The sequence below is a fragment of the Rattus norvegicus genome, chromosome 2 (genome assembly GCF_021556685.1).
Source record: "Rattus norvegicus strain SHRSP/BbbUtx chromosome 2, alternate assembly SHRSP_T2T, whole genome shotgun sequence".
Classification (NCBI taxonomy): domain Eukaryota; kingdom Metazoa; phylum Chordata; class Mammalia; order Rodentia; family Muridae; genus Rattus; species Rattus norvegicus.
This window is the reverse complement of record NC_141535.1, coordinates 24,424,028-24,449,147: the sequence shown is the minus strand read 5'-3', so window position 1 is coordinate 24,449,147 and position 25,120 is coordinate 24,424,028. Positions and strand designations below refer to the sequence as shown.

The following is a 25,120-nucleotide window of genomic DNA, read 5'->3' as shown; positions in this document are numbered from 1 at the left end:
TACTCTAATTTTGTTCCTGAGTATCCTATGATAACCACATCCTTACCTTCTCTGCAGCTGCCAGTGGTCCAAAGATGCCTCACTGCAGAGAAAACTCCAGAGAAAACATCCCGAGTCCTTTCTTACACATCCAGCATGTAAACTGCCCCTTTAACAGGCTATGTACCTCAAGTCTTAGAGACTACTCAAACAGTGAATCAGCACTGGTAAAGAATTACTGACCCCACTATGTTCCCTGAGGAGCCGCTGGCCCTTGGTGGGAATCCAGCTTTGCTCTCTTCTGCTGACCCTCTCAGCTCTCCCTTGTAGCCCATCCCATTCCTTTGTGTTATAAGCAGATACCTTTCTGTTTGGAACCCCCAGTGCCTGCCTAATCCAGGCTTGAACTCAGATAGGTGATGACACTCTCTTTCTTGTCTTCCATTTCAGTCCTGTTAACACCACCAGCCCTCTATCAACCTTGATTTTATTTACTAGAGACTCCAACACTTGGCAGAGACACAGGATGCCCTGCCCCAGTCCTTATATCCCTGTCACTGCAGATACAGGCTTTGTCCCACTTCAATGACCTTTGCCCCAAACACCACCTCAACTCCCTAGGACCCTGCCTCTTGGTGTGCAAAGGGTCCTCTTAGCTCTCTCCATAGCCCTTCCAAGCCTTTTCTACCAGCCCAGTCCTATTCCCTATGACACTCACGGACCGTAGAAGCACTCTGGACCAGGGATCGACAGCCACCACACCTTCCTAAGGCAACAGAAACCAAGGAAAGGATCATACAGCAAACAAAGACAAGACCAGATATCGACACCTAGAATTATCTGTTATCACTGCCTAGACACTGTTGTAAAAACAAGGCCATGAAAAGTCAAGGCAATGTGCTCCCACCAGCACCTTACTTACTACAGTATCCCTGAGAAATGCAAAGCACCTTTGGCACAAGACAAGAACTTCAAAATAGCAGTTACAAGTGTGTGCAAGGACCTTATAGACTATATGAATAAATTCCTCAAGGACTTTGAATTGGCCTAACCCAACATCTACCCAATCAATGAAATGCTGGAGTGTATAAAGGGGACCAGTCTTATAGATCCAAAACTACAGGATCTCCATAACACAGAGCAATAACAGAATATCCAAAAGGAGACCTAGTAAAATTCCAAGGTAAAAAAGTAACAGAAGCCAGAGGCCTCATACCAGACCAACAAGTCATTGCAATGACCATTTGCAAGCAAAGAAGTATGGCCAAAAGGATATAGTGCGAGACACACTGGGACACACTACAGCTTCCATGGTGAGATTTTTTTTTCTCTCTATTGAGTTGGAGGTAGCAAAGGTGGAAGACAAGGCTATGGGAGAAGGAGATGAGTGGAAATTAGATGCACAATATCAAAGTTCACAGAGAACCAGTAAAAAAAAATTTAAAGAATATGTTGTAGGAAAAAAATTCAATTAAAAAACAGAATCATTCCTTCTTTAAAAGGGGAACAAGAATACCCTTGGCAGGAAATAGGGAGGCAAAGTTTAGAACAGAGGCTGAAGGCACACCCATTCAGAGCCTGCCCCACATGTGGCCCATACATATACAGCCACCCAATTAGATAAGATGGATGAAGCAAAGAAGTGCAGGCCGACAGGAGCCGGATGTAGATCCCTCCTGAGAGACACACCCAGAATACAGCAAATACATAGGCGAATGCCATCATTAAACCACTGAACTGAGAATAGGACCCCCGTTGAAGGAATCAGAGAAAGGACTGGAAGAGCTTGAAGGGGCTCGAGACCCCATATGTACAACAATGCCAAGCAACCAGAGCTTCCAGGGACTAAGCCACTACCTAAAGACTATACATGGACTGACCCTGGACTCTGACCTCATAGGTAGCAATGCATATCTTAGTAAGAGCACCAGTGGAAGGGGAAGCCCTTGGTCCTGCTAAGACTGAACCCCCAGTGAACATGATTGTTGGGGGGAGGGTGGTAATGGGGGGAGGATGAGGAGGGGAACACCTATATAGAAGGGGAGGGGGAGGGATTAGGGGGATGTTGGCCCGGAAACTGGGAAAGGGAATAACAATCGAAATGTAAATAAGAAATGCTCAAGTTAATAAAAATAAAAAATAAATAAAATAAAATAAAATAAAATAAAAAAACAAACCAGAATTATTACCCCTGGGGCTGAAGAGTTAGCTTTGCAGTTAAGAACTCGTTCTGCTTTTAGAGAGGACTCAAGTTTGGGTCAAGGTATGTGTATGAGGCAGATCACAACTGACTACTCTAGAAGCTCTCAACTCCAGAGGGACCTGCATTCACTCCACATGTATTTATGCGCATGCACGCATACACGCACGCACGCACACACACACATGCACACACACACATACACACACATGCACACAGATAATAAAAATAATAAATATTTATTAAAAATAAATCTTAACCCTTATTGAAATGATCTCTGATTACAAATCAAGATGCTTCACTTCTGATAAAAATGGAGAAAATTATATCTATTTAAGGGGCTTATGAGGATTCAAATGATGATATATGCAAAAGTACTTTTAAGACATTTAAAGCACTTTAAAAAATTATTCTAACAAGGTTTCTTATAGCTAGACCAATCAGGAAAAAGTTGCATACTAAATGAATAAAATCTGTCTTCCTTTTCTTTCCAATTCTTTCTGTTTTACAAAAGATTCATTCTGTGTTTTTTTTGGGGGGAGGGGTGTCGGGAGGGGCTTTGTTTTCTTTGTTTTCGTCTCCAGCACATTTTCCTTATTTCACACATTCCTTTCCTCTTCTCTGAGACTAAAGTCTGCTTTTTCTCTATGGAATCAGCAACTCTGGCAAGTTTACCCCTTTTGCACGCTGACTAAAGCCTTCTTTCTCTCCCAGGTACTGCCTTGGCTGTCTTGCAGTTGTGGTTCACTGACTATTCCAGAAGGCACACCAACAGCAGTGAGGACCAGCCAACCAATCACTACCACTCCTGCCCAGCAGGCCACTCAAGTGTTCTAACTCTTCCGTCCCGTGTCGGGCTACCCGTAGCTCTATGCCATGTCATCATGAGCTTAAAATCACCAGTGCTAGCACTGATTTCATTTCCAGCTGTCAAGTGAAATGAACTAAGTCCTTATGTTAATCTTATCAGTTATATATTTTAGAATACAAATGTATAGACCTAAGATTATTTTAAATGGTAGTTTTAATTTTTATGTTATAAATTAAAATGCACAGTATTTTTTAATTAAGTCATCAGACGGTAAGTTTTTGTGAGACTCTATTTTCAAATTTCATGGGTTTAAAAATACATTTACTTCAGAGGAAAAAAATTTCTTGGAATTTTTATTTTTAAAATTAATGGAAGAAGTGGGAACATTTGTTCACAAGTACAAACAAGAAGTAAATTTCCAGTGCTATATGCTCTAGAGGAAGGTAACAGGCTGAAACTGGGAAATTGCATGTTCCACTATAGTACAAAAGGGATAGACCGCTTCTGCAGAGATCAGGTCAGAGGTAAGACTGAAGGTTACAAACCATCTGTTTCCTCAACAGCACAATCCCTCTTCTCCCCAAGGCTGGTGTGTGTGTGTGTGTGTGTGTGTGTGTGTGTGTGTGTGTGTGTGTGTGTGTGTGTTTCTCCAGTTCTTTTCTTTGACTTTTCACTCTTAGGTTGTGTTTTATGCTAACTCTGGAACTCTGGAAACATTACACATGACATTATATCCTTCAACTACTCCAGGAAACCCTCAAACTGAAAAAAATTGATTATGATGGTCTTGTATATTTCATATCACAATGTTTTAAGGCATTTTTGATAACTGAACCAAAATATCTCAAAAACTCAACTCCAAGGTGGAAGGAGAGAAGACACAGAGCCACAGAGCAAGGATAAGGGTCCAGATTCAAGATGTCCCTTTAAAAGAAAACCCCAGCAACTGTCAGCTATCTCTTTACCCATCTGACCACAAGTCTTGCCTTGTTATGTCCTATGGGTACCTTCACTTCTGAGCACTTAGCCTGCTCTATGGTATATGCTGCTAAGTCCCAAATGGTTACATAGCTATCTCAGCGCTATAGACCCAGACCTCTCACTTTGTATAGGGCATCTCTACCTGAGTTCTCAAAATTTAACCTATGCAAACTAATGCTTGCTCCTCTTTCTAAAACTTATGTCGTCTGCATTACCTCCTCAATGGCATCACTGTCTATCCCATCACTCAAGTCTAAGAATGGAAACCTGTTTGTTCAATTCAAAATAATCACACACATTGTTATCTCTAACCCTAACCACTGTTCAGCTAAACAACTACAAGCCCCTATACCAATCTCTACCTCTGTTCTCAACCCTTTGACTCCTCTCCATGATGATGCCCAGTACTAGTCTAAAAGCACTGAACTAAGCATGAAATATACTTCGTTTAAAATGTCAGAGTGGTAAATCCAAAATGCTTCACGGACTCTATAACTCCTAATCTGGCCTCTGCCTTTTTTCCTAGCTGTGAATACTCCTTTTCCTAGTACCACAACCTCAATGGTAAATGGTTCGACTACCTATTACAGTCAACCCCCTCTTATGCCTCTATATTAACTATTATTTGCCCTTGATACTTGTCCTCAACTACCTTTCAGTTCAGCTTTGATTTACTTCCTCTGCAATGCCTTTTCTTATTCTCCCGACAAGAGTGAATGCAGCTTCTGCATTTATATTATAAATATATATTTATATTTTTATCATAACACACATACTTCTCTTATATTTTTTTTACTTGTTTATCTAGTCCACCAATTTTCTGGAGGGTGATATAGTTTGCACAAAGTTTACTTTATATTTAGTACACAGGCTTAAACAAAACGACAATTCCAATTTCAAATCCTTTTGAAAAGTGACAGGAAGTCATAAAACTATAGCTGGTCCACTGATTGGTCTTAGCTGGGCTCCATAAGCTATAAATAGTCAAATACTTGGTTCCATCAGCACCAGCAGTCTCCTGGGTAGTGACAAAGGGAACCACTAACACAGGCCTACCTCATTCATCAGACCACAGACTACAAGGCCCAGTTCTAAACTCTTAAGACAACACGGCCATGGATCTGTTGGATTTAATTCAGCCCTCAGTAAAAGTTTCCCTCTGCAAAATGGTCAGGGATGCTTATTAGTCACGCATTGTTCGGGAAGGGTAGAGCCACAGCTTTTGGTAGTACTCAGAGTGCACCTTCACTTCAAAACTGTTAATCATCTAGGACTGACATATATGAAACAAGTGTTAAAAGAACATATTGATAGTTCTGTGGGGAAACCCAAGAGAATATTGTTAAATATTACATATGCTGTACGTTAAGTTCAACATACATAGATTACATGCCTTCTGAATCTCTGAGTCACAGAAAGGAGGAACAATGGCAGGTTTAAAAGCCATTGCTTCTGATAGCTGATAGATAAAGAACTAAGTCTAGCACAAAGACAGGACAAGGATGTAGGACGTTGTTATCAATCACCGTGATGAAGATATAGGTTAACTTAGTGAAGAAGTAGAAAAAATGAAGTAGGCATAAAAAATAAACATAGAGAAAAACTAAACATCCTCACCCTTTTACTCCACATATTCAGTATGAACAGACATCTATGGTAACGCCTATGGTACTTTATACTCATAAGCATCAGCACATCTATAAAGATGTCAACAGAAGAGAAGACTTAATGGCACTTAGAAGGTAGCTACAAATTTAGGGCTGAAGCTACAGTACAGAAGCAGAGCACTTCCCCACTTCCCTACTATGCATTAGACCCCCAAGCTCAATCCCCTTGAGTTAGAAAAAAGAAAAGAGTATAGATCTAAATACCTTCACTACATCATATACCAAATTACAATTTTGATTGTTTTTAACACTATACAAGAGACCAGCCTTAAACCCAGAAAACAGCACAATGACCTTGCACAACTGTAGTGGACATGGACGGTTGGTCCAATTACAGGAACAATGTTCAAACAAAGGCTTGCACCTGTTCCTGCTGTGTGTGAGAGACAAACGGGAAACCCACAACCACAACTGACCAAGTGCGGTTCCAGTGCCACAGAACTTCAAGTAAGTCATGTGTCTACGGGAGAGGTTAAAAAGATGATGCTTAAATAATGTACAGAGGAAACTCCATGCTTGACACTGAAAGAGGCCCTTTGGTTCCTTCCTTTAAAGATGATGTTAGAAATGAGTGGTCAAGGCAACAGGTGATGCTTCTGATAGCGAGGGAGGGAGGGACACACACACACACACACACACACACACACACACACACACACAGAGAGAGAGAGAGAGAGAGAGAGAGAGAGAGAGAGAGACCCAGCTAGCTATCTGAAGATCTGTCCTCCCAATTGCAGCTGCAGGAAAGCTAACTTCCCACCTAAAACGTGCACTAGCACAATCACTGTCCTGAGCGCCCTCATCAGAGCTTCTCACATCATACTTGACAGAGAATAAGAACTGCATTTCTTAACGTCAAACCTACAAGCGTCCCTGCACTCCTGTCTCACCACAGTAGCAGATAGACTCGTCTCTCTTAGAGACCCAGCATGTGTGTGATGGTACACTCTTTCCCTACCCCTTGTAGTAGCAAGCTCCGCTCATCTACCTCTCCTCTGTGAGCCCAGGATGGCTAACCCTCTCGAAGTCAACCGCATGCTTTGCCAGGTGTCACCCTTTACTCTCATCCGAGCTGAGGCTCTTGAACAGCTCACTACATCCACCCTTTGCCAACCTCAGCTTCCCAGTCTTGAATGGGTTCACCAGATCTACTGTTTGCTGCTGTCACTTTACGATCTGACTGCCTATTGTTGAATATGCCAATCAGACTTCTATCTCCTACCCTCAGTGCTCCCAAGAGAAGTGAAGCTCAGAGAAGAAACTGGGAGGCTGGCACACCAACACGGAGGACTGTCTAGTACTAACTTAGTCTCATGATAACTCTTAGCCCTCTTTATAAAAACCAATCTTATAGCTAGTTAGTAAGTAAGTTAAGAGCAAAGAAAAAGTGCCATCCTTATCTGCCACAGCAAGACAAGAAAGGAGGCTGCTATGGCATGAATTGTACCTTCTCCACATTTAAATGCTGAAGTCCTGACTCCCTGTGTGATGGCCCTTTGAGGTGAGGTCTCTGGAAAATAATCACATTTAGCTGACATCATGAGGGCAGAACCATCACGATGATATTAGTTCCCATTAAGAATAAACACTGATGCCTTGTGCTCTCTCCCTCCCACCACTACACAAAGATAGGCTGCCTACAAGCCATCAGGACAGCCCTCCTTAGAAGGCTGATCTCGGACAGCTGTCCTCTGCAACCCTGAGGAAATCCACTTCACTGGATGTGCCATCTGACCTATGGTATTTCCTATAGCAATTCTCCAAAGGAAGGTCATGAGCACAGTTAGAACCCCGCGCACCAGCTCCAATTCCAGTCGGAGTCAATAGAAGTATCTTTAAGTAAATTCAAGGATGTTGGTCTTGAGGTTTTGTTTTTGGTTCCAAATACAACCTTTTAGTTCACAACTGTAGAAAATGAGAGTAGGGGATCGTAAAGAGTTTAGTATCACATAAAAATGAAATAAAGAATACTTACCACCACCAAGAATGTAAGAATCCTGGCGGCTCCCCCAATGTGATGTTTTTTTCCCATCTTATCTAAAATGAATAAAAAAGAATATTAAATACTGTCAGTGCAGTACTTTGCCTCACACACATTACCAAGCAACGCTCTTCTCCTTTAAAATGCTACAGAGCTTCCCAGCTCTCATCTCCGTGCTTTGCTCAGGCCCCAGTACCCTACAAGGTGATTAGGGGACTGACTGGTGCATGAGAAGATGCCGCCATAACTTCCTTGAGTTTACTTCCCACCACTCCAGTAATAAACTGTCATGTCTTGGTGCTCTAAGGCCACCTGTCCATGATCTTTAAGAAGCTCCCAACGGACCAGAGAAATGACTAAGCCAGTAAAGGCATTTTCTGTGCAAGTCTAGTGACCAAAGTTCAAACCTAGGAACCTACATAAAGGTAGTAGAAGGGAACCCGAGTTGTCCTGCTTCTACATGCATGTCATGGCACATGCATTCCCCCATACCTGTAAGTGCATGTGCATGCACACGCATACACATACAAATTAATTAATAAGTCACCTGACACTAAGAACGTGTTTCCTACCTCAGTCTCTCATTACCTGCCCCCCTGCTAAGTTGTTATCCACACCGAGTTCTAAGAGGACACTGAAATTAGGAAGGAGGGAAAGAATTGCTAACACCATCGTCGTTAGGGCTGCTCCACCAGCAGCAGAGTGAAGAAGCCACTCATTCCACTCCATCTGTTTTAGCATAAACTTCTTGGCCCCTGAATTGCGCAAACACAGTTGAGCAACAGCTTGCCCTCAAGAGCTGCAGTCCAGGTTCATGAGGCTACCCTGAGTCCTCAAGTAACTGAAGCCAGTCAAAAATTCAGCTATGCAAAACCTCTTACCCATAGTTTTGTAACCAGAACCTCTTTAGTTTGATCTTTCAGCCCTGATTGGTTATGGGGATGAATGATTTTATGTAAATATGTCACTTCAATGTTCCTCCTGTACTTTTTAGAATAAGCAGTCTAGTTACTTGACTAGATTATATTCTTTCTGTTGTATTTAGTGTGCTTTTAATTAGCATGTCTGGATCCTGACTGATAGCACCACATCACAGCACTTCATGAAAGAATACTTAAATTGCATTCCTTTTAAGCACAATGAAGCACAGACATTAAAGTTTAGTGGTTTTACAACTTTGCTATGTGAACCAAGAAAAATTTAAGACTCTTGTTTGGCTCTGTTTTCTCATCTATAACATAAGCTAGTAATCATCTACCTACAAAATGTTTGAGAGGATTAAGCTGGTCCGTTCAGCACTCAAAATAGTGAGTACAGAAAGAGTGTAACTGTTAGCTGCTGAACTGTTTGCTTTGACCCTGAAGAAAATTCTCACAAAAATTACTCCAGCATCACTGTCACCACAAAACAAACAAACAAAAAAGTCAGATATAAGTCACAGAGAAACAAGTGTTTCGGTTTATACTAAACAAATTTAGCTTACTAATCAGAACACGTAGCATACCTCCATACAACCAGGGAAGACAATACAGTTAGATGTACCAAAAAGCGGGCTGAAACAGAGCCCCACCGCTGAAGAGTCTGTGAAAGGGAGACTAGTCAACAGGTGATCACAGCACAGCGGCCTTTGCACATAAATGGAAATCGTACTATGGGACACTTGGAGGGTGAGCTTTAAACCCAGTCTGCAGAGAGAAGGGAAAGCTGCCTAGAGGAACTCAGGGGTTAGGAATTTGCTAAGTTTCGTAGGTGCAGAACACTGGAAGGCTTGTTCATCTCTGCATCTCCCCACTCTCTGTAATGCCGAGGAAGAAGTGACCACTCAGTGCACATGTGGAGAGTACTGCAGAAAACATTATGTGTTCCCTGGCTCACTTAAACGGCAGCTTCTAGAACCAGCTGGGTGACTGCAAACTTGATCAGAGGCACATATCTTTGGAGAGTCCTCTGCTGAGGAGGAGTCTCAGAGTTTACCAAGCACATCCGATCATTCTCTTGCCACTGCCACATCAATGCACTGCAAATCTGCTTCAAGCAAACTGCAGCAAATCCTCTGATTCCTCCCAGCGGTGAAAAGTAAACCAGGACATTTCCAAATCTCTGAAGAGGCAGAGCTGTAAACAAATGCTTGTGGTCCTTCTGTTGTAGTTAAGGGGTAATAATGAGGAACAGGAGAAAGGGAGGGCCGCTCTTTTCAGAGCTGAAGGAAGAAAGAGTAGTACACCTGCCATTGCGCTGAGCCCTGACTAGTAAGTTAAAGCCCTGTACACTGAGCTGTCATCGTGCTTGCTGGCCTGGGAGGAAGAGGTCGAACATCCATCCTCTTTTCCAGTGCTCCTGGGCAGATGCTCTGCTCCTGGTCAGGTACTCTCTTTGCTCTACACTCCAAATACAGATCTTACTGTGGTGCTGAACTGCTAGCTGGTCTCAGCTGTACCTCACCCACACAGATAATACGTAGGTTACTGTCTGGCAGTGAATTGGAGAATAAAGTCAGGTTTCTTTGTATTTTGATGGAAAAAGTTTATAATTTTTATGATGAAGAATCAAAAGTAGATCCAACCATTTGTCTATGAATTTCATAAAGTCATTGTTTTTGATAGCTGAGTAATATTCCATTGTGTAGATGTCCCACATTTTCTGTATCCATTCCTCTGTTGAAGGGCATCTGGGTTCTTTCCAGCTTCTGGCTATTATAAATAAGGTTATTATGAACATAGTGGAACATGTGTCTTTGTTATATGTTGGAGCATCGTTTGGGGATATGCCCAGGAGTGGTATAGCTGGGTCCTCAGGTAGTACTAGGTCTAATTTTCTGAGGAACCTCCAGACTGATTTCCAGAGCGGTTGTACCAGCAAGTTTTTGTTTGGTTCACTATCTTTATCTAGAATTCTTAAGTACGTAGACGTAAATGATTTAGAAGTTTAAGGTAAACAACTAACATACTATCAGAAAGTAAACAAACAAAATACAACAGCAATCTTAAGAAAGTTAAATAGAAACTTGAGCAATCAGTGAGGCTAGAAAGACTAAATGTGAACAATGAACACAAATACATCATATAAATGAAGACAAATTTCAGTTTAAGTTCTTCTAAGTAGTAACATAAAATATGTGTATTTGTGTCGCCTTGTATCTGATAATATAAGTCACTCATATTCTTTGGTTTATAAACAGTGAGGAAATTTTCTTAATTAGGATTGATGAGAAATAAAAACTCATGTCCTACTAGATATTATTTAATTCAAAACGTTTGTCTTGTTTTCTTAATCTTTTCCTTTACAAATCTTTACTGACTAAAGTCTTCCTGAAAGGGCATAAGATCATAAACATGTCCCAAACACCAAAATTCTGATCACTAGAACTAACCCAATCTTAGAAATAACAAGTTTTCAAAATGTTGTTTTTCATATTTCATGCCAGTTCACCTTGCTTTGCATAAGTTGCTCATGAAATAATTTAAAACAAAGTGAAATTATCTAAGGTCTCAGTGCCAGGGACACTGGAGGTAGGATTAGACTCACAGTCTAGCCTGCCCTGCACACTGAAGTGCAAACTTAAGGTTCTTTGGAAAGTCGGTTGGATGGTGTTTTGCTGGGGCAAACACATGAAGGAACCGTTCGTTAAAATGGACACAGATGAAAAGCTAAGGCACGGGCTGGGGATTTAGCTCAGTGGTAGAGCGCTTACCTAGGAAGCGCAAGGCCCTGGGTTCGGTCCCCAGCTCCGAAAAAAAGAACCAAAAAAAAAAAAAAAAAAAAAAAAAAAAGAAAAGCTAAGGCAGACTTGTGAAGGAATGGTTCACTGAAGCAGACACAGGAGAGAGGATGTTCTGCTAAAGCAAATACATGAAAGGACACATGATAAAGGACTCTTCGATAACTACACACATGTATTGGTCTATCTTACATTGCATAGTTGAGCTGCATTTGTCGGGACTCCATAGACAGAAACACACCAAGAAACTTCTGGTGGTGTGCTGCAGTCTGTTGCCGCTTCCAAGGAATCGGGCTGATTGGATGCACATGCTGAGGTAAGACATGCAAAGGGCACATGATGTTTGGAGGGTATAATAGAACTCCATGGAGTGACAGAGACAGAGCTTGGCTTGCTGGTACAGCTAGCTGTGCAACACTTGGAGGTCTTGCATCTTCGCTGGTCTTCACTTCCCTGAGAGAAGCACAGCTGAGAACTTCCTGTGCCCCGCTGGTCTTCTCCTTCTTCCTGTGTCCCGCTGGTCTTCTCCTTCTTCCTGTGCCCCGCTGGTCTTCTCCTTCTTCCTGTGCCCCGCTGGTCTTCTCCTTCTTCCTGTGTCCCGCTGGTCTTCTCCTTCTTCCTGTGTCCCGCTGGTCTTCTCCTTCTTCCTGTGTCCCGCTGGTCTTCTCCTTCTTCCTGTGTCCCGCTGGTCTTCTCCTTCTTCCTGTGTCCCGCTGGTCTTCTCCTTCTTCCTGTGCCCCGCTGGTCTTCTCCTTCTTCCTGTGCCCCGCTGGTCTTCTCCTTCTTCCTGTGCCCCGCTGGTCTTCTCCTTCTTCCTGTGCCCCGCTGGTCTTCTCCTTCTTCCTGTGTCCCGCTGGTCTTCTCCTTCTTCCTGTGCCCCGCTGGTCTTCTCCTTCTTCCTGTGCCCCGCTGGTCTTCTCCTTCTTCCTGTGTCCCGCTGGTCTTCTCCTTCTTCCTGTGCCCCGCTGGTCTTCTCCTTCTTCCTGTGTCCCGCTGGTCTTCTCCTTCTTCCTGTGCCCCGCTGGTCTTCTCCTTCTTCCTGTGCCCCGCTGGTCTTCTCCTTCTTCCTGTGCCCCGCTGGTCTTCTCCTTCTAACTTGAGGTGAGGCTAAGGCCTGGGTGTCTCTGCTAGGGTGTGTCACCCCTGTTGCTAACCTGACTCTCCTGAACTGCTGGTGTATCTGTGAAGTGTTTGAAAGTGGACTGAGCTGCCACTGCCTGCCGACCTGTGAACTGAACTGGTGCTTCCAGACGAGACAGATGGGAGTTGCTCCAAAGAACCTTTCTAAACAGGTCCACCACACCCCCATCCTTTCTTTTCCACTGCCTCTGGTGGGTGGTAGTTACAAGGAAGGTTAAAGCATTTAAGAATCATCATTAAAAATAGGATTTGAAAAAATTAAAGTTACGTACACCAGTCACCACAGTCCGTTTCCTTCTTGCACTTCCAACCCAACAGAGCCATTTCAGGGATTATGTGCTCTGGGACGCTGCCTGTATGTGTTGTTTATACTATCTTTTATCAGAAGATGCCTAGAGGGAAATCTCTGTGTGTTTTTAAACACTGTATCATATTACTCTATAAAGAAACTCAAAATGCACCCCACTTATTACTGCTCCAACCCTAACAACAAAGAGGGTGACTAGAGGACATATTTCCCACTTCAAATCGCAGTTCTGTGCCAGAAGCAACTCAGAATTTGGTCTATCAGACACAGAAGCCTTTCTTTTACAGTTATGGAGTGAACAACACTTGAGACCAGAAATGTTTCTACACTTAATGATACTGCTACTTTCAAGCCGACAGTAGCCCACATGAGCTTATCTAAGGAGAGAATGAAATCCTCTCATAAGGGGCAAAAAGTTTGGGGGGAAATGAACACCATAAACGACTTAGGAAATATCAATAGCAAATGTAATGCCAATGCCATGTGAATGTTGACACCTACACTCCAGAGCAGCGTGAGGCTATGACAAAGAACAGGTCATTGTGCAGGGAAAGGGCGTGCCCAACTAGTTTGGCAAGTTGAAAGGAGAACTATAAGTACAATAGGAAAATAGTCTATTTGAAAGCAAAAGTGTGTGTATATGCACAGTTGAGCATGTGTATATTAAATAAATAACATCAAATTTAAAACTATCTTCTGGAAAGGAGCACTGAAAGACTTCCATTGTAAAATTACATTCATCTATGCATCTGTGGTTTATCTACTATGCATTAATTAATAGTCGGTGGTGTTGACAAATGGCCAGAATGTACCCATGTTGGCTGACACTCTAGAAACATTTGTTCTTAATGAGAAAGTTCTGTGCACTGAGTGTTGCACTGTGGGTCCCAGGCTTGTTTCTATGTTGGATAATACCTATGCCAACTAATTCTATCGTTACTGGGTTTTCCTTCTTCCCCTGTTCTGGTCCCTTTTCCTTTTCTGATTCTAATATCATATCCACCTGTCTTCATATCATACTCCTCTCTCTTTATGCTATAGTCTCTGTTCAATTAGACTCCATGTAAGTTATCGTAAAACCTCTTCTGCCATATTTAGATCGGGGACCTTGTCTATGACTATGCCAGTTTTATCAGATAACCCAGCATTTTAGTCATTCTCCATGAACTAAGAACAAACACTGAATCATGGACAAAATACACATTAACTGATGTAAAGCATGGTTTGTGGTATAGTACATATTACATGCTTGTTATCTTGTACAACAATGCTCCTATGAACCATCCATAAACATGATGAGGGAAAGTTTGCCCAAGAGAGAACCTATCTTACAAGACTAATTAAACATCCCATAAAAAATGGAACTGGCTTTGAAGGCTAAGGGAGGGAGAGGGAGGGAGAGAATATGTAAAAATACAATCTATTCTCATTTGAGGAAAATTAGAAAATAAATATTAGCAATTAAAAAATCCTTCAGTCATGTCTCCATACTGTTTTTATACCAGAGATTTTTAAGCTGGGTCAATGACTGGGGTTACAGGATTAGTGAGACTTGGGCAGTTGGGGAAAAACAAGACATGGCATTTTCCTAATGTGAGGGCTCATTTATTATTCATCAGGTTCTTAAGGGTCTCCCATTTAAAAACAAAGAACTGTCCCCATCCCCGGAACTTTGCAAAATAAATAAATAAATAAATAAATAAATAAATAAATAAATAAATTGTCAAGTGTATAACATTTTGTATATTTACAAATTATTTCTCACTTAAGCATTTTTTCATTTGCAAAACAGGAAACAATCTAAATGACCCCAAGTAATGGGATTCATAAAATATAATAGATCATGAAACATTGCACAGAATAAAATATTCTAAAGCCATAAAAAGAGAATTATGAAATTCTACAATCAATAAAACCCAAGTTTTTAAAACTAGAGAAACAAAAAAATCAAAGTAGTGAACAATATAATAAAAATTTGTGTCAACAAACAAATCAATATGCATATATTGATTTACCTTTTCATCCTTACTTGCTTCTAACTACATAGATTGGTACTCACCAGGCATGGTGGCTCACATCTATAAACCTAGAACTCAAACGACTGACACAAAAGAATCTAGAGGAGTTTGAGGCTGGCCTCAGCTACATGGCAGGTACCAGGCCATCCAGGGATGTTAGCAAGAGTCAGTCTCAAAAGCTAAAACCAAAACAAGTCAGAATGGATGGATGGATGGTTGGATGGATGGTCAGACAGGCGAACAGACAGAGGAATAAATGTCCTCAAGGGATAATATACTCATTGTCTAGCTCCACCTTCCTATGTTTTCTCTTCTGTGCTGGGGGGGTGGGGGTCTCTGGAAACGACACTGCTTAGTCTCCATGATGCTGGCTTACTTCCCATTGAGTTCTGCCTTCAGGAGCTGCTAGCAGGAGATCAAGAGCAGACGGAGGGCTCTGGCTCCAAACGTGAAGCCATGGGCAATTCTGGCTATCGGTAACATCTGTATGCACAACGTAGGTGTGGGGGTTGGGAGGGGGCTCACTTGTGTTAGAGGTCAGGATGGAGAGTTTCCTTGAAACTGTCCTCCACATATTTTTTCAGATAGGGGCTCCAGCTCAGCCCATCATTCACTAATTGACTACACATGATGACCACCAAGTTTCAAGCCCAGGATACAGGTGGGTGCTGTGAACCCAGCTTTTGCTGTGAGTTGAAGCTGGGATGGATTCAGGCCTGCACGCATGTGACCAGCAATCCACTTGGTCCAACTCCGCAGCCTTGCCAGCAGCTCCTCCTCTGAAGCCCTGCCTTGGCACCACGGCACATTCTCAGCAGACTGAAGCTCCTTCAAGAACATCTCTGCAGTGCACCAGCAGGGCTTGAGCTTGTGGTCTTGAAACTTTCCTTGTTTTTCTTAATTCTTTTGTACTTTTTGAATATAAGCTAATTTTTTAAATTTTAACAATATATAGGATAAAACCAGTCCCTGAGTTAGTATCAGATCTATCCAATTCACTCTTAAATAGAATTCCTAAGACTTCTAATCTAGATAGAATATTCTGTTCCCACTCATTATAAATAACGTATTCATATATAAGTATCTCCACATATCAAACTAAATGAAAATAAATGCAACTCAAGTAAAAAAAAAAAAGAAAAGTTGAAACAAAACAAGTTTAACAGAAGAGAACTATAACTGTGTGTTCAGGTAAATAATCACAAACCATGACGTTCTATTCACATATGGCTCCCAAATTTGAATTAAGTTAGCTGAACATTTCTTAGTTGTCCCTGCCACATTTCACACGCTGCACAGTCACATGTGACTGTCGGGAACTCTACTGAACAGTCTAAACTAATAGCCTTCCATAAGGACTCATCAGACAGCACTGGTTTGCTTTAGAAGGAAGATGAAAAAATAACGTGTGTGTATATATATATGTGTGTGTGTGTGTGTATATATATATATATATATATATATATATATATATATATAATTTTTGAGAAAACTCCTAACAGTCCTTTGCTATTTTTGGGTTTTGGTTCTATTCTGAGTGTCTTTTGGAAGTTATGAGCAGCAGAATATGTTGTAATACTCCACAGGAACAAGAAAGCACAGCAAGAGAAGTCAGCGTCCCTCCACCGAGGTTCACAGACGGCAGGGAAGCCTTGAGAACTTACAACATTAGATCTTAGAGCTGAAGGTATTTTACTACAAAGGGTCACACCAAAAACCCAGATTATTATAGGTCATCCAAGCGATGACCTGTGACACATTCATGTACATATCAGATGCATATTTATACTGTGCCCACAACGTACATATACAGAAGCAGAAAAGAAAAAAAATACTAAGGTACAAATTATAGAAAACGTTCCTGTTCACATGTGTGAGCCACACCTTGGAGCCATCAGTGCCTGCCTTCTAGATACCGAGATACTATTATAAACACATGAATCTTACACGCATCAATCCACTTCTTCATAATTAGACAACCAGCTAAGATGTAGAGCATAGTCAAACTCAAGACACTCGGTTAAAAATCACTTATGGATTGAGCTGCATGGCCTTCAAATTAAAGCCCCAGAAACTGTCTACAATTTTATTTCCTTATTTATATAGGTGAAAAGAAGAACAAAACTTTAAAGTCTACAGTGTCCCATAACTGAGCATTAAAGACACAACCATTCCTTAGATGTGGCAATACTACTAACTATTCTGAGCCAACTTGTTGCCAACATGACAAAGTGTATAAACTATAGGAGGAGAGGGGAAACAGTTAACTCTACAATAACATTTTATTTCCTACTATCTGCTTTGTTTTGGTTTGGTTTTATAGCAGTCCTTTCTATATCCCTCCGTGTCCTAGAACTGACTCTGTAGACCAAGCTGGCCTCAAACAGATGCTGGGATTAAAGGCACCTGGCTAACATTCTAATTCTTAATTGTATTTGTTAAGAACATCCAGCCTCATTTCCAAGCATGAACATTATAAAAATTCCAAGAACCAACAGGAATTCTCTTTGTATATGGACACACTGTAACAAGAAAAGACAACTAGCAATGAGCGTGAGGTAGACCTAGAGTTAAAAAGTTCCTGAACATTCTGTGGCAGCTACATTTTACTGGTCCTGTAGAGGAGCAGAACAGGGCTGTGTGCTGAACTGTTTCTCAAGAGTTGTTCCTCCTCTCCTACTAGGAGTAAGAAAAGGGAAAGTCATTCAAACTATATTTAGGCTGGGGCAGTGAACACTAAAAATTATCAAAAGTAACACTGGACCCCTCGGTGCAGCTGAAAGCAGTTCGTTCATTACTATAGCCCAGTGATTTTCACTGAATAGAAGAGGGAGAGACCAGTTGAATTCCGAATTTTGTGAATGACTGGGTCTCTGCATCTCTGTCTGGTTTTGTGCCTCCTGTGGTTGCTTTTCCTTCTGTCTGTCTTGGTCTTGCTTCTTTAGTTTATCTATATAAGAGGGGAAGGGCCAGGCTCACACTGACTGTGGTCTTCACTCTTCTGACCAACAACAGCAAAGTCATCAGAAGCATCCAAGTTCTGACGGCTCAGGTCACGAGCTTGTTTTAAAGGATTATGCCCAATGACTGGGCTGGGAAACAGTGCAGATGCCATCAGCAGTTCTGTTGGGCCTCCCCAAGGGTAACCACCATTGAAAAGAAGTGGAAGAAACGTCTGGCAGATTAATCCTGACTTGGAACTTATTAACGTCATGGCGACTTATAACCTCATCCATCCTGAAGGAGAATTTTGCTTTAAAAACATTACATTAAAGTAACTAACTACCTCAGTCATTTCTTTACTAAAATACTCAACTCAAAAAAGCCATTCTGCCTATTTTAGGTTTCTTGTGTTAACAGTTATGAATGGGGTAAAAATCTGGAACTAGAGTAGAGAGGACTTATAGAATATGAACGGCCATACACAACTGAGCTGGTTAAAAAGTCATTCTACAAAGAGCATGTTCTAACTGTGCGCGTGTTTCAAGTAAAATTAAGGGAAAAAGCAACCCTAAGAAGGGTGCAGAGCTATAAAATACTACATTCAGGCTGTCTATAGTCAAGGAACATTAAAGTATAGTTCTAACGATGTTATTCTTTTAATTAAAATTCCATAGGCTCTTTCATCAGGAAGATAATGTGAAAATGTTCCCACTCAGTATGCAATGGCCTTCCGTGGGGGCTGCAGGCTGCAGTACCATCTGAAAGCCAACCGCCCTGAGAAACCCATCCCAGTGAGCAGTGACATCTAAGTTCTTCAGGTACATAGCGGAGAGGGTTCAGGCAGAGGAATGTAACACTGAGCACTGCCCAGAAGACAAAGCCTGGTGTGAAAACAGACAATTTGAATTCTAGTTCCATAACTCAATAACTTGTGTGACCCCAACTTAATCACGTTTCAATTAATAAAATTGTAATAATATGATGTATCTTATGAATTTCTTATAATTTAAAATGTAAGTGTAATAAACCTTAGTACATGATGTATCCATAAGTGACAAAATCCAACACCCTCATTATATTTATTATAATATAAAGAAGAAAAATAGAGTTCTGGTGCAAGAACACTCAGATTCAGAGCTAGAAACGGGAAATAGGAGCACTTGCCTGTAGTACCAGCACTCGGGAGGCTGAGGCAGGACTATGGCAAGTATGAGGTCAGCCTGTTCCCAACAACAAAACCAAACCACAACAGTGAAGAAAAAGACAGAGACTAGCCAGAGCTATAATAAAATGATCAAAAATGTTTTAAAACAATCAACTCTTATTCACATAAAACAAAAACAAACACATCCACATTACCAAAACTTATAAACAGTGCTAACATAAGATACTGTTAGAAATGTGTGCAGGAAGGAGGCTTAATGTGTGTGCAGGCATGTGTGGGTGCATGCTGTGTGCGCACACGTGCCCTGACGAGTGCTGTGGTGTTCATGTGGATCTCAGAGGACAACTTACAGGGAGTCTGTTCTCTTCCTCTACGGCACTGTCCCAGGATCACACTCCGCTAATCAGTCATGTTGACAAGAACTTTCACCCAAACAGACATCTCACTGGCTCTCATCCACCTCTTCTCCAGACAGGGCCTCTCTGTGCCCTGAAATGTGATGAGTCGGCTGGCCCAGTTGGCCTGTGACCACCTGGGATCTATCTGCCTGTCCTCACCTCCTCTGGCCTGGGAATAGAAATGAACGCTATCACAGTCAGACGCTGGTGTATGTGTGTTCTGGAGTTTAAACTGAGCTGCTTCCTCAGGCCTAGCAGAAGCTTCTAAAGCAAATTTGCTTTCTTGACTACTATGGCCATGTTGAAGTAACTTCCTAAGGGAATGAATTGTTAGAAAGTTAACTAGAATGTTATTGAGTTGCACAGAACAGGCGGTTAGTGATACTAAAAGATGCTTAGATAAAATTACAAAGACTGCACTATGCAAATGACACCTAAGCCCTTGCTATGTAATGACTTTACAAACCATCGTTCCGTATACATTCATTCATTTATATAGCAAGTGTGATGCAGAAAATATGTAAAACATACCTCTGATAAAAATGTCTGGGCCGATTTCTGAGCTCCTACATGGAGCAGATATTCATACACGTAGAGCGCTAACCTGGAAAACACAAAACATTCACTGAGAAAAGGCCGTTTGGGATGTGATTTGTACACATCATTCGACATCAATGATACTTTACACCAACAGTGACAGGAAGTAAACCTTTGCCCACCCCCTTTCAATGAGAATATAACTATACTCAGAAAGAAATGTAATTATACTAGTGGATTCTTTTTAGAAAAAAAACCTAAATACATTTTATTCTCTTAAATCATCTCACTTATACAAACATTTTGTTTTAACTTAACATAATCAGTAGTTTAAACCCCAGATTTAATAATTTCTAAATCCCATTTTAAGGTAAAAATTTTCTTTGATTAGTAAAATCAATTAATTTACTGGATTTTATTGTTTTGACCCTTTTGCTAGACAACATTGTTAACTTGTGTTTAATATCAATTTTAATACTTGTTTAGAAGCATCTACCTTCTTACCTAATCTTTAGATTTGATTATTAGACCAAATAATATTTTAGTTTATTAGGTATTCATACACACTCATAGCTAATCATAGCGTTATGATACTTCAAACTTAATAAACTAATCATTTGGGGATTTATAGCTTAAAAGCTAATATAAAATTATATATAGATTTATTACTCAAACACAGGGTGCTGAGTGTGCTGTGTGCATCCATACTGTTCTCCTTATCTTGTGGGCTCAGAATTTTTAAACTGTACCATGTGGCTCAATTTCAGTTGAGCTGTTATTCACAAGCCCAATGAGTGTGAGGCATATTTTAATATCTTGGACAGAGTCCCAGAGATCTCACTGCAGTGTATTTACCAATACTGAAGCAGGTTTACTGTAAATAATGCAGTGTAACAATAACCACAGTTCTGTACAGCTATACCACCTTTCCTGACAAAGGAATTTTGATTATTAAAGATTGATGACATCTGTAAAAGTGATAATGTTCTTCACTCCCATGAAAACACACCAAGCATCTGTCACAGAAAAAGAAATCCTATGCAAATCAAGCTATCCTGTCCATTTAATTATTTTTCCATTTCAGAATCAACAGGTATTTTACTGGGAAGCACTAAGCAGTCACAGAATCACGCAGATAAATGTCTGCAAATGGCAGTGAGTGCAGTGCAGTTGAGAAACATGGGTATCCCTCAGCATGGCGGCACTCTTAGGCCAAGTCACTGCTTAGCTCTCTTCCTACCTAGCATGCCTGATGGACATGGCAGCTTCTTCCAGAATGGAAGTGTGGCTCACCCTGAGCACACCACAGGGAATACAGGCAATGCCCCGTAGTGTAAATGAGTATTCGTGCCAGTGACTGAATACCCACTGACCACACACATCCCACATACCCTGCCACTGGCCCATGAGCCACCCGACCTTATGACCCACTGGCTATGATGGCAAACTTTACTTTGAGAAGAGAGAAGTGAACTACCTTTCTGGCTGAAGGCAAAGCCTGACTGTTGCATAAGAAGAAACGTAGTGTCCTGTAACCCCTTGTGGCTTGTAAGGCCCTGGCTCTAAAGCCCACCAACACCCAGTAGCAAGAGATGGGGCCTACAGCAAAGGCTGAAGGAAAAAGATGTTCCACCAAGTGTGAGGAATTTGAAGCAAGAGGCTCCCAGGAGCCAATGATGATGACTTTAGCTGAAATGCCAACAAAGGGGAAATACAACCTGTAGAGACCATGTCCGTGAGACAGGAACAGCCCCAGCTGAGGAATGGGGCCACTGTGTACCTCACATTTTTAACCCAGAAACGTTCCTGTCCAAAGAACTGAGACATCAACAAACAAAATAACTCGATTAAAAATGGGGTACAAAACTACTCTGGAAATCAATCTGGAGGTTCCTCAGCAAATTGGAAATAGTTCTACTGAAGACCCAGCTATACCACTCCTAGGCATATACCCAAAAGATGCTCCAACATATAACAAAGACACATGCTCCACTATGTTCATAGCAGTCTTATTTGTAATAGCCAGAAGCTGGAAATATTTGATGTTCCTCAAATGAAGAATGGATATAGAAATTGTGGTACATTTACACAATGGAATACTACTCAGCTATGACTTCATGACTTCATGAAATTCTTAAGTAAATGGATGGAACTAGAAAATATCATCCTGAGTGAAGTAACAAAAGATCACACAGGGTAAGCACTCACACTGATAGTGGACATTACCCCAAAAGCTCAGATTACCCAAGATACAATCCACAGACCATGTGAAGCTCAAAAGGAAGGATGACCAACATGTATATGTTTCAATCCTACATAGAATGGGGAACAAAATAATCACAGGAGGTAGAGAGAGGAAGGAACCTGGGAAGGAGAGATGATAGGGGTAGGGGGGAGGACCAGGCATTGGAAGGGACAGGAGAGAAGTACAGAGGGTCAGGAAATTGAATAGAAACATGTAGCAGTGAGGGATGGGGAACTGGGGGTAGCCAGCCTGCTTTCTTATAGAATTCAGGACACCAGTCAAGGGATGGCATCACCCACAAAGGGCTGGGTCTTCCCCCATCAAAAAAAATCACTAATTATTAACATGCCTGACAGCTGAGTCTTCCTGAAGCATTTTCTCAATTGAGGTTCCCTTCTTCCAGATGATGTCTAGCTCGTGTCAAACTTAAAAAAAACTAGCCAGCAGAGTTCTGGAAGAAGGATTCTGCAATAAGATATATCTGAAGACAAATATTTCAAGAAACAGAGCATAACATTTCTCCATCTGTCCAGGTAAGTCACAACACAACAAGCCCACCACATATAAGGGGCGACAAGAAACAATCTGGACCCAGCTTTTAATCAAACGGGATGATCATAAGAATGCTGAATTTACTAATATTTGAAAGGTATAAACTTTGGAACTAACAATTTTACTCTCTTTTTATGGTCTTTCAAAAATTTATGTACTTTTCATAATATACAAAATGAGTATTTAATGACTTAAAATATAATTTAAATATATAAAGAAATAACGATTTTGTAGTAAAATGCCACTACTAGAGTTAGACTTCTTCTTGAGAAGTGGCACTGACCACAAAAATTCCACCCTGCTAGCTAGTTTTCACAGTAGGAAATAAAGCAAGATTAGGGAATCTCAAAGAATGGCAGTCTGTGAAGGACATTTTATAAAAGTCATGAGTAGTCTATATCCTATGGTCTATATTAAAAAACAAAAGCCTCACTCCCCATGCTTAGACCTTAATTCCCAGTATCAATGAGCATAAAGTATTGGAGTATCAGTTCTCTTGTGGAAACAGTAAGCCAACTACATGAGAACTTACACTGTCTCTTCAAAGAGGATGGCACACATCCACCTCACGTGTCCTCACGCACATCAGGGAAAGACTTCCTGCCCCCTTAAATGACTAATTCGGATCCATTCTCCTAAATCCATACAACTGTTCCTGAGACATCATTCCCGACCCTGATTTACTTCTGCTTGTGACTTGTCTCTTGATCATTCCTGACTGAGGTCTTCAGACTCCAGGCACTTAGTTTTCAAAGAGTACAGCCAAAACATACCAACTGCTGACCATCCCGCCCACTTCTGTCTACCAAGCACTGACTCACCTCAAGGAATGCCCCACCTCCCACCTTCCTTATAACCAGAGGGACCCACTCTGTCCTCTCACCGTACTGACTCTGCCTCGAAGCAGCAAAGACTGGTCATCCGCACACAAAGAGCTGGGTCACAGATCCGGGGAGAGAAACTTATGATAGCAATATTTAATTTACATATTTGTGTTTAATTATTTTTTAAAAGAATAAATTCTCTTATGTCTTTCAAATACATGACAGGTAGAGAAAAGAGACTTCCCTTCCTCAGCCACTACATAATCCCCGCTTGACCAACGACACACATCAGTGTCCGAATGTAACTCCTGGGTGATAAAACACCAGTAAGTAGTTTGTCAGATTACAGCCAGCTAAGGAGACTCAGGAGGCTCTTGGCAGCCACCAAAAAAGCTACCCATGGGACTGTAGCAGTTATTAGCTGTGACACTAGACCAGCCTGACCACATGTTCAATAGCACTTGCCACCTGGTGTTAAGGAAGTTAGAAATCAGACTCTAACATTGTCTTTTTAAACTTCCTCACCATTAACAGTTAGGCTAACTACCTAAATACTATACATGGACTGACCCTGGACTCTGACCTCATAGGTAGCAATGAATATCCTAGTAAGAGCACCAGTGGAAGGGGAAGCCCTGGGTCCTGCTAAGACTGAACCCCCAGTGAACTAGACTATGGGGGGAGGGCGGCAATGGGGGGAGGGTTGGGAGGGGGACACCCATAAGGAAGGGGAGGGAGGAAGGGGGATGTTTGCCCGGAAACCGGGAAAGGGAATAACACTTGAAATGTATATAAGAAATACTCAAGTTAATAAAAAAAATAATAAAAAAATTTAAAAAAAAAGAAAAAAAAAACAACGAGTTTATGAAATTCATAGGCAAATGGTTGGAACTGGAAAATATCATCCTGAGTGAGCTAACCCATTCACAGAAAGACATACATGGTATGCACTCATTGATAAGTGGCTATTAGCCCAAATGCTTGAATGACCCTAGATCCCTAGAACAAACGAAACTCAAGACGGATGATCAAAATGTGAATGCTTCACTCCTTCTTTAAATGAGGAAAAAGAATACCCTTGGCAGGGAAGGGAGAGGCAAAGATTAAAACAGAGACTGAAGGAACACCCATTCAGAGCCTGCCCCACATGTGGCCCATACATATACAGCCACCCAATTAGACAAGATGGATGAAGCAAAGAAGTGCAGACCGACAGGAGCCGGATGTAGATCGCTCCTGAGAGACACAGCCAGAATACAGCAAATACAGAGGCGAATGCCAGCAGCAAACCACTGAACTGAGAATAGGTCCCCCATTGAAGGAATCAGAGAAAGAACTGGAAGAGCTTGAAGGGGCTCGAGACCCCAAAAGTACAACAATGTCAAGCAACCAGAGCTTCCAGGGACTAAGCCACTACCTAAAGACTATACATGGACTGACCCTGGACTCTGACCTCATAGGTAGCAATGAATATCCTAGTAAGAGCACCAGTGGAAGGGGAAGCCCTGCTTCCTGCTAAGTGAACTAGACTATGGGGGGAGGGCGGCAATGGGGGAGGGTTGGGAGGGGAACACCCATAAGGAAGGGGAGGGGGGAGGGGGATGTTTGCCCGGAAACCGGGAAAGGGAATAACACTCGAAATGTATATAAGAAA

At 41.5% G+C, this 25,120-nt stretch overlaps 1 protein-coding gene across 52 annotated transcripts in view; it reads right to left on the bottom strand.

Annotated features, from left to right (window-relative positions):
- The window catches only part of Ssbp2 (single-stranded DNA binding protein 2), a 282,626-nt gene that overhangs the window by 176,570 nt on the left and 80,936 nt on the right, over nucleotides 1-25,120 (bottom strand). For 41 of the 52 annotated variants that reach the window (XM_087625643.1, XM_087625627.1, XM_087625660.1 and 38 more), the window contains 2 exon segments: nucleotides 19,840-19,912; nucleotides 7,614-7,675 (listed from right to left, as the gene is read on the bottom strand). Coding sequence is in view for 32 of the 52 variants with exons in the window: in XM_087625522.1 (XP_087481648.1) it covers nucleotides 7,614-7,675; nucleotides 19,840-19,912 (135 nt within the window). In the remaining 20 variants the exon portion in view is untranslated. 52 annotated transcript variants of the gene reach the window in all.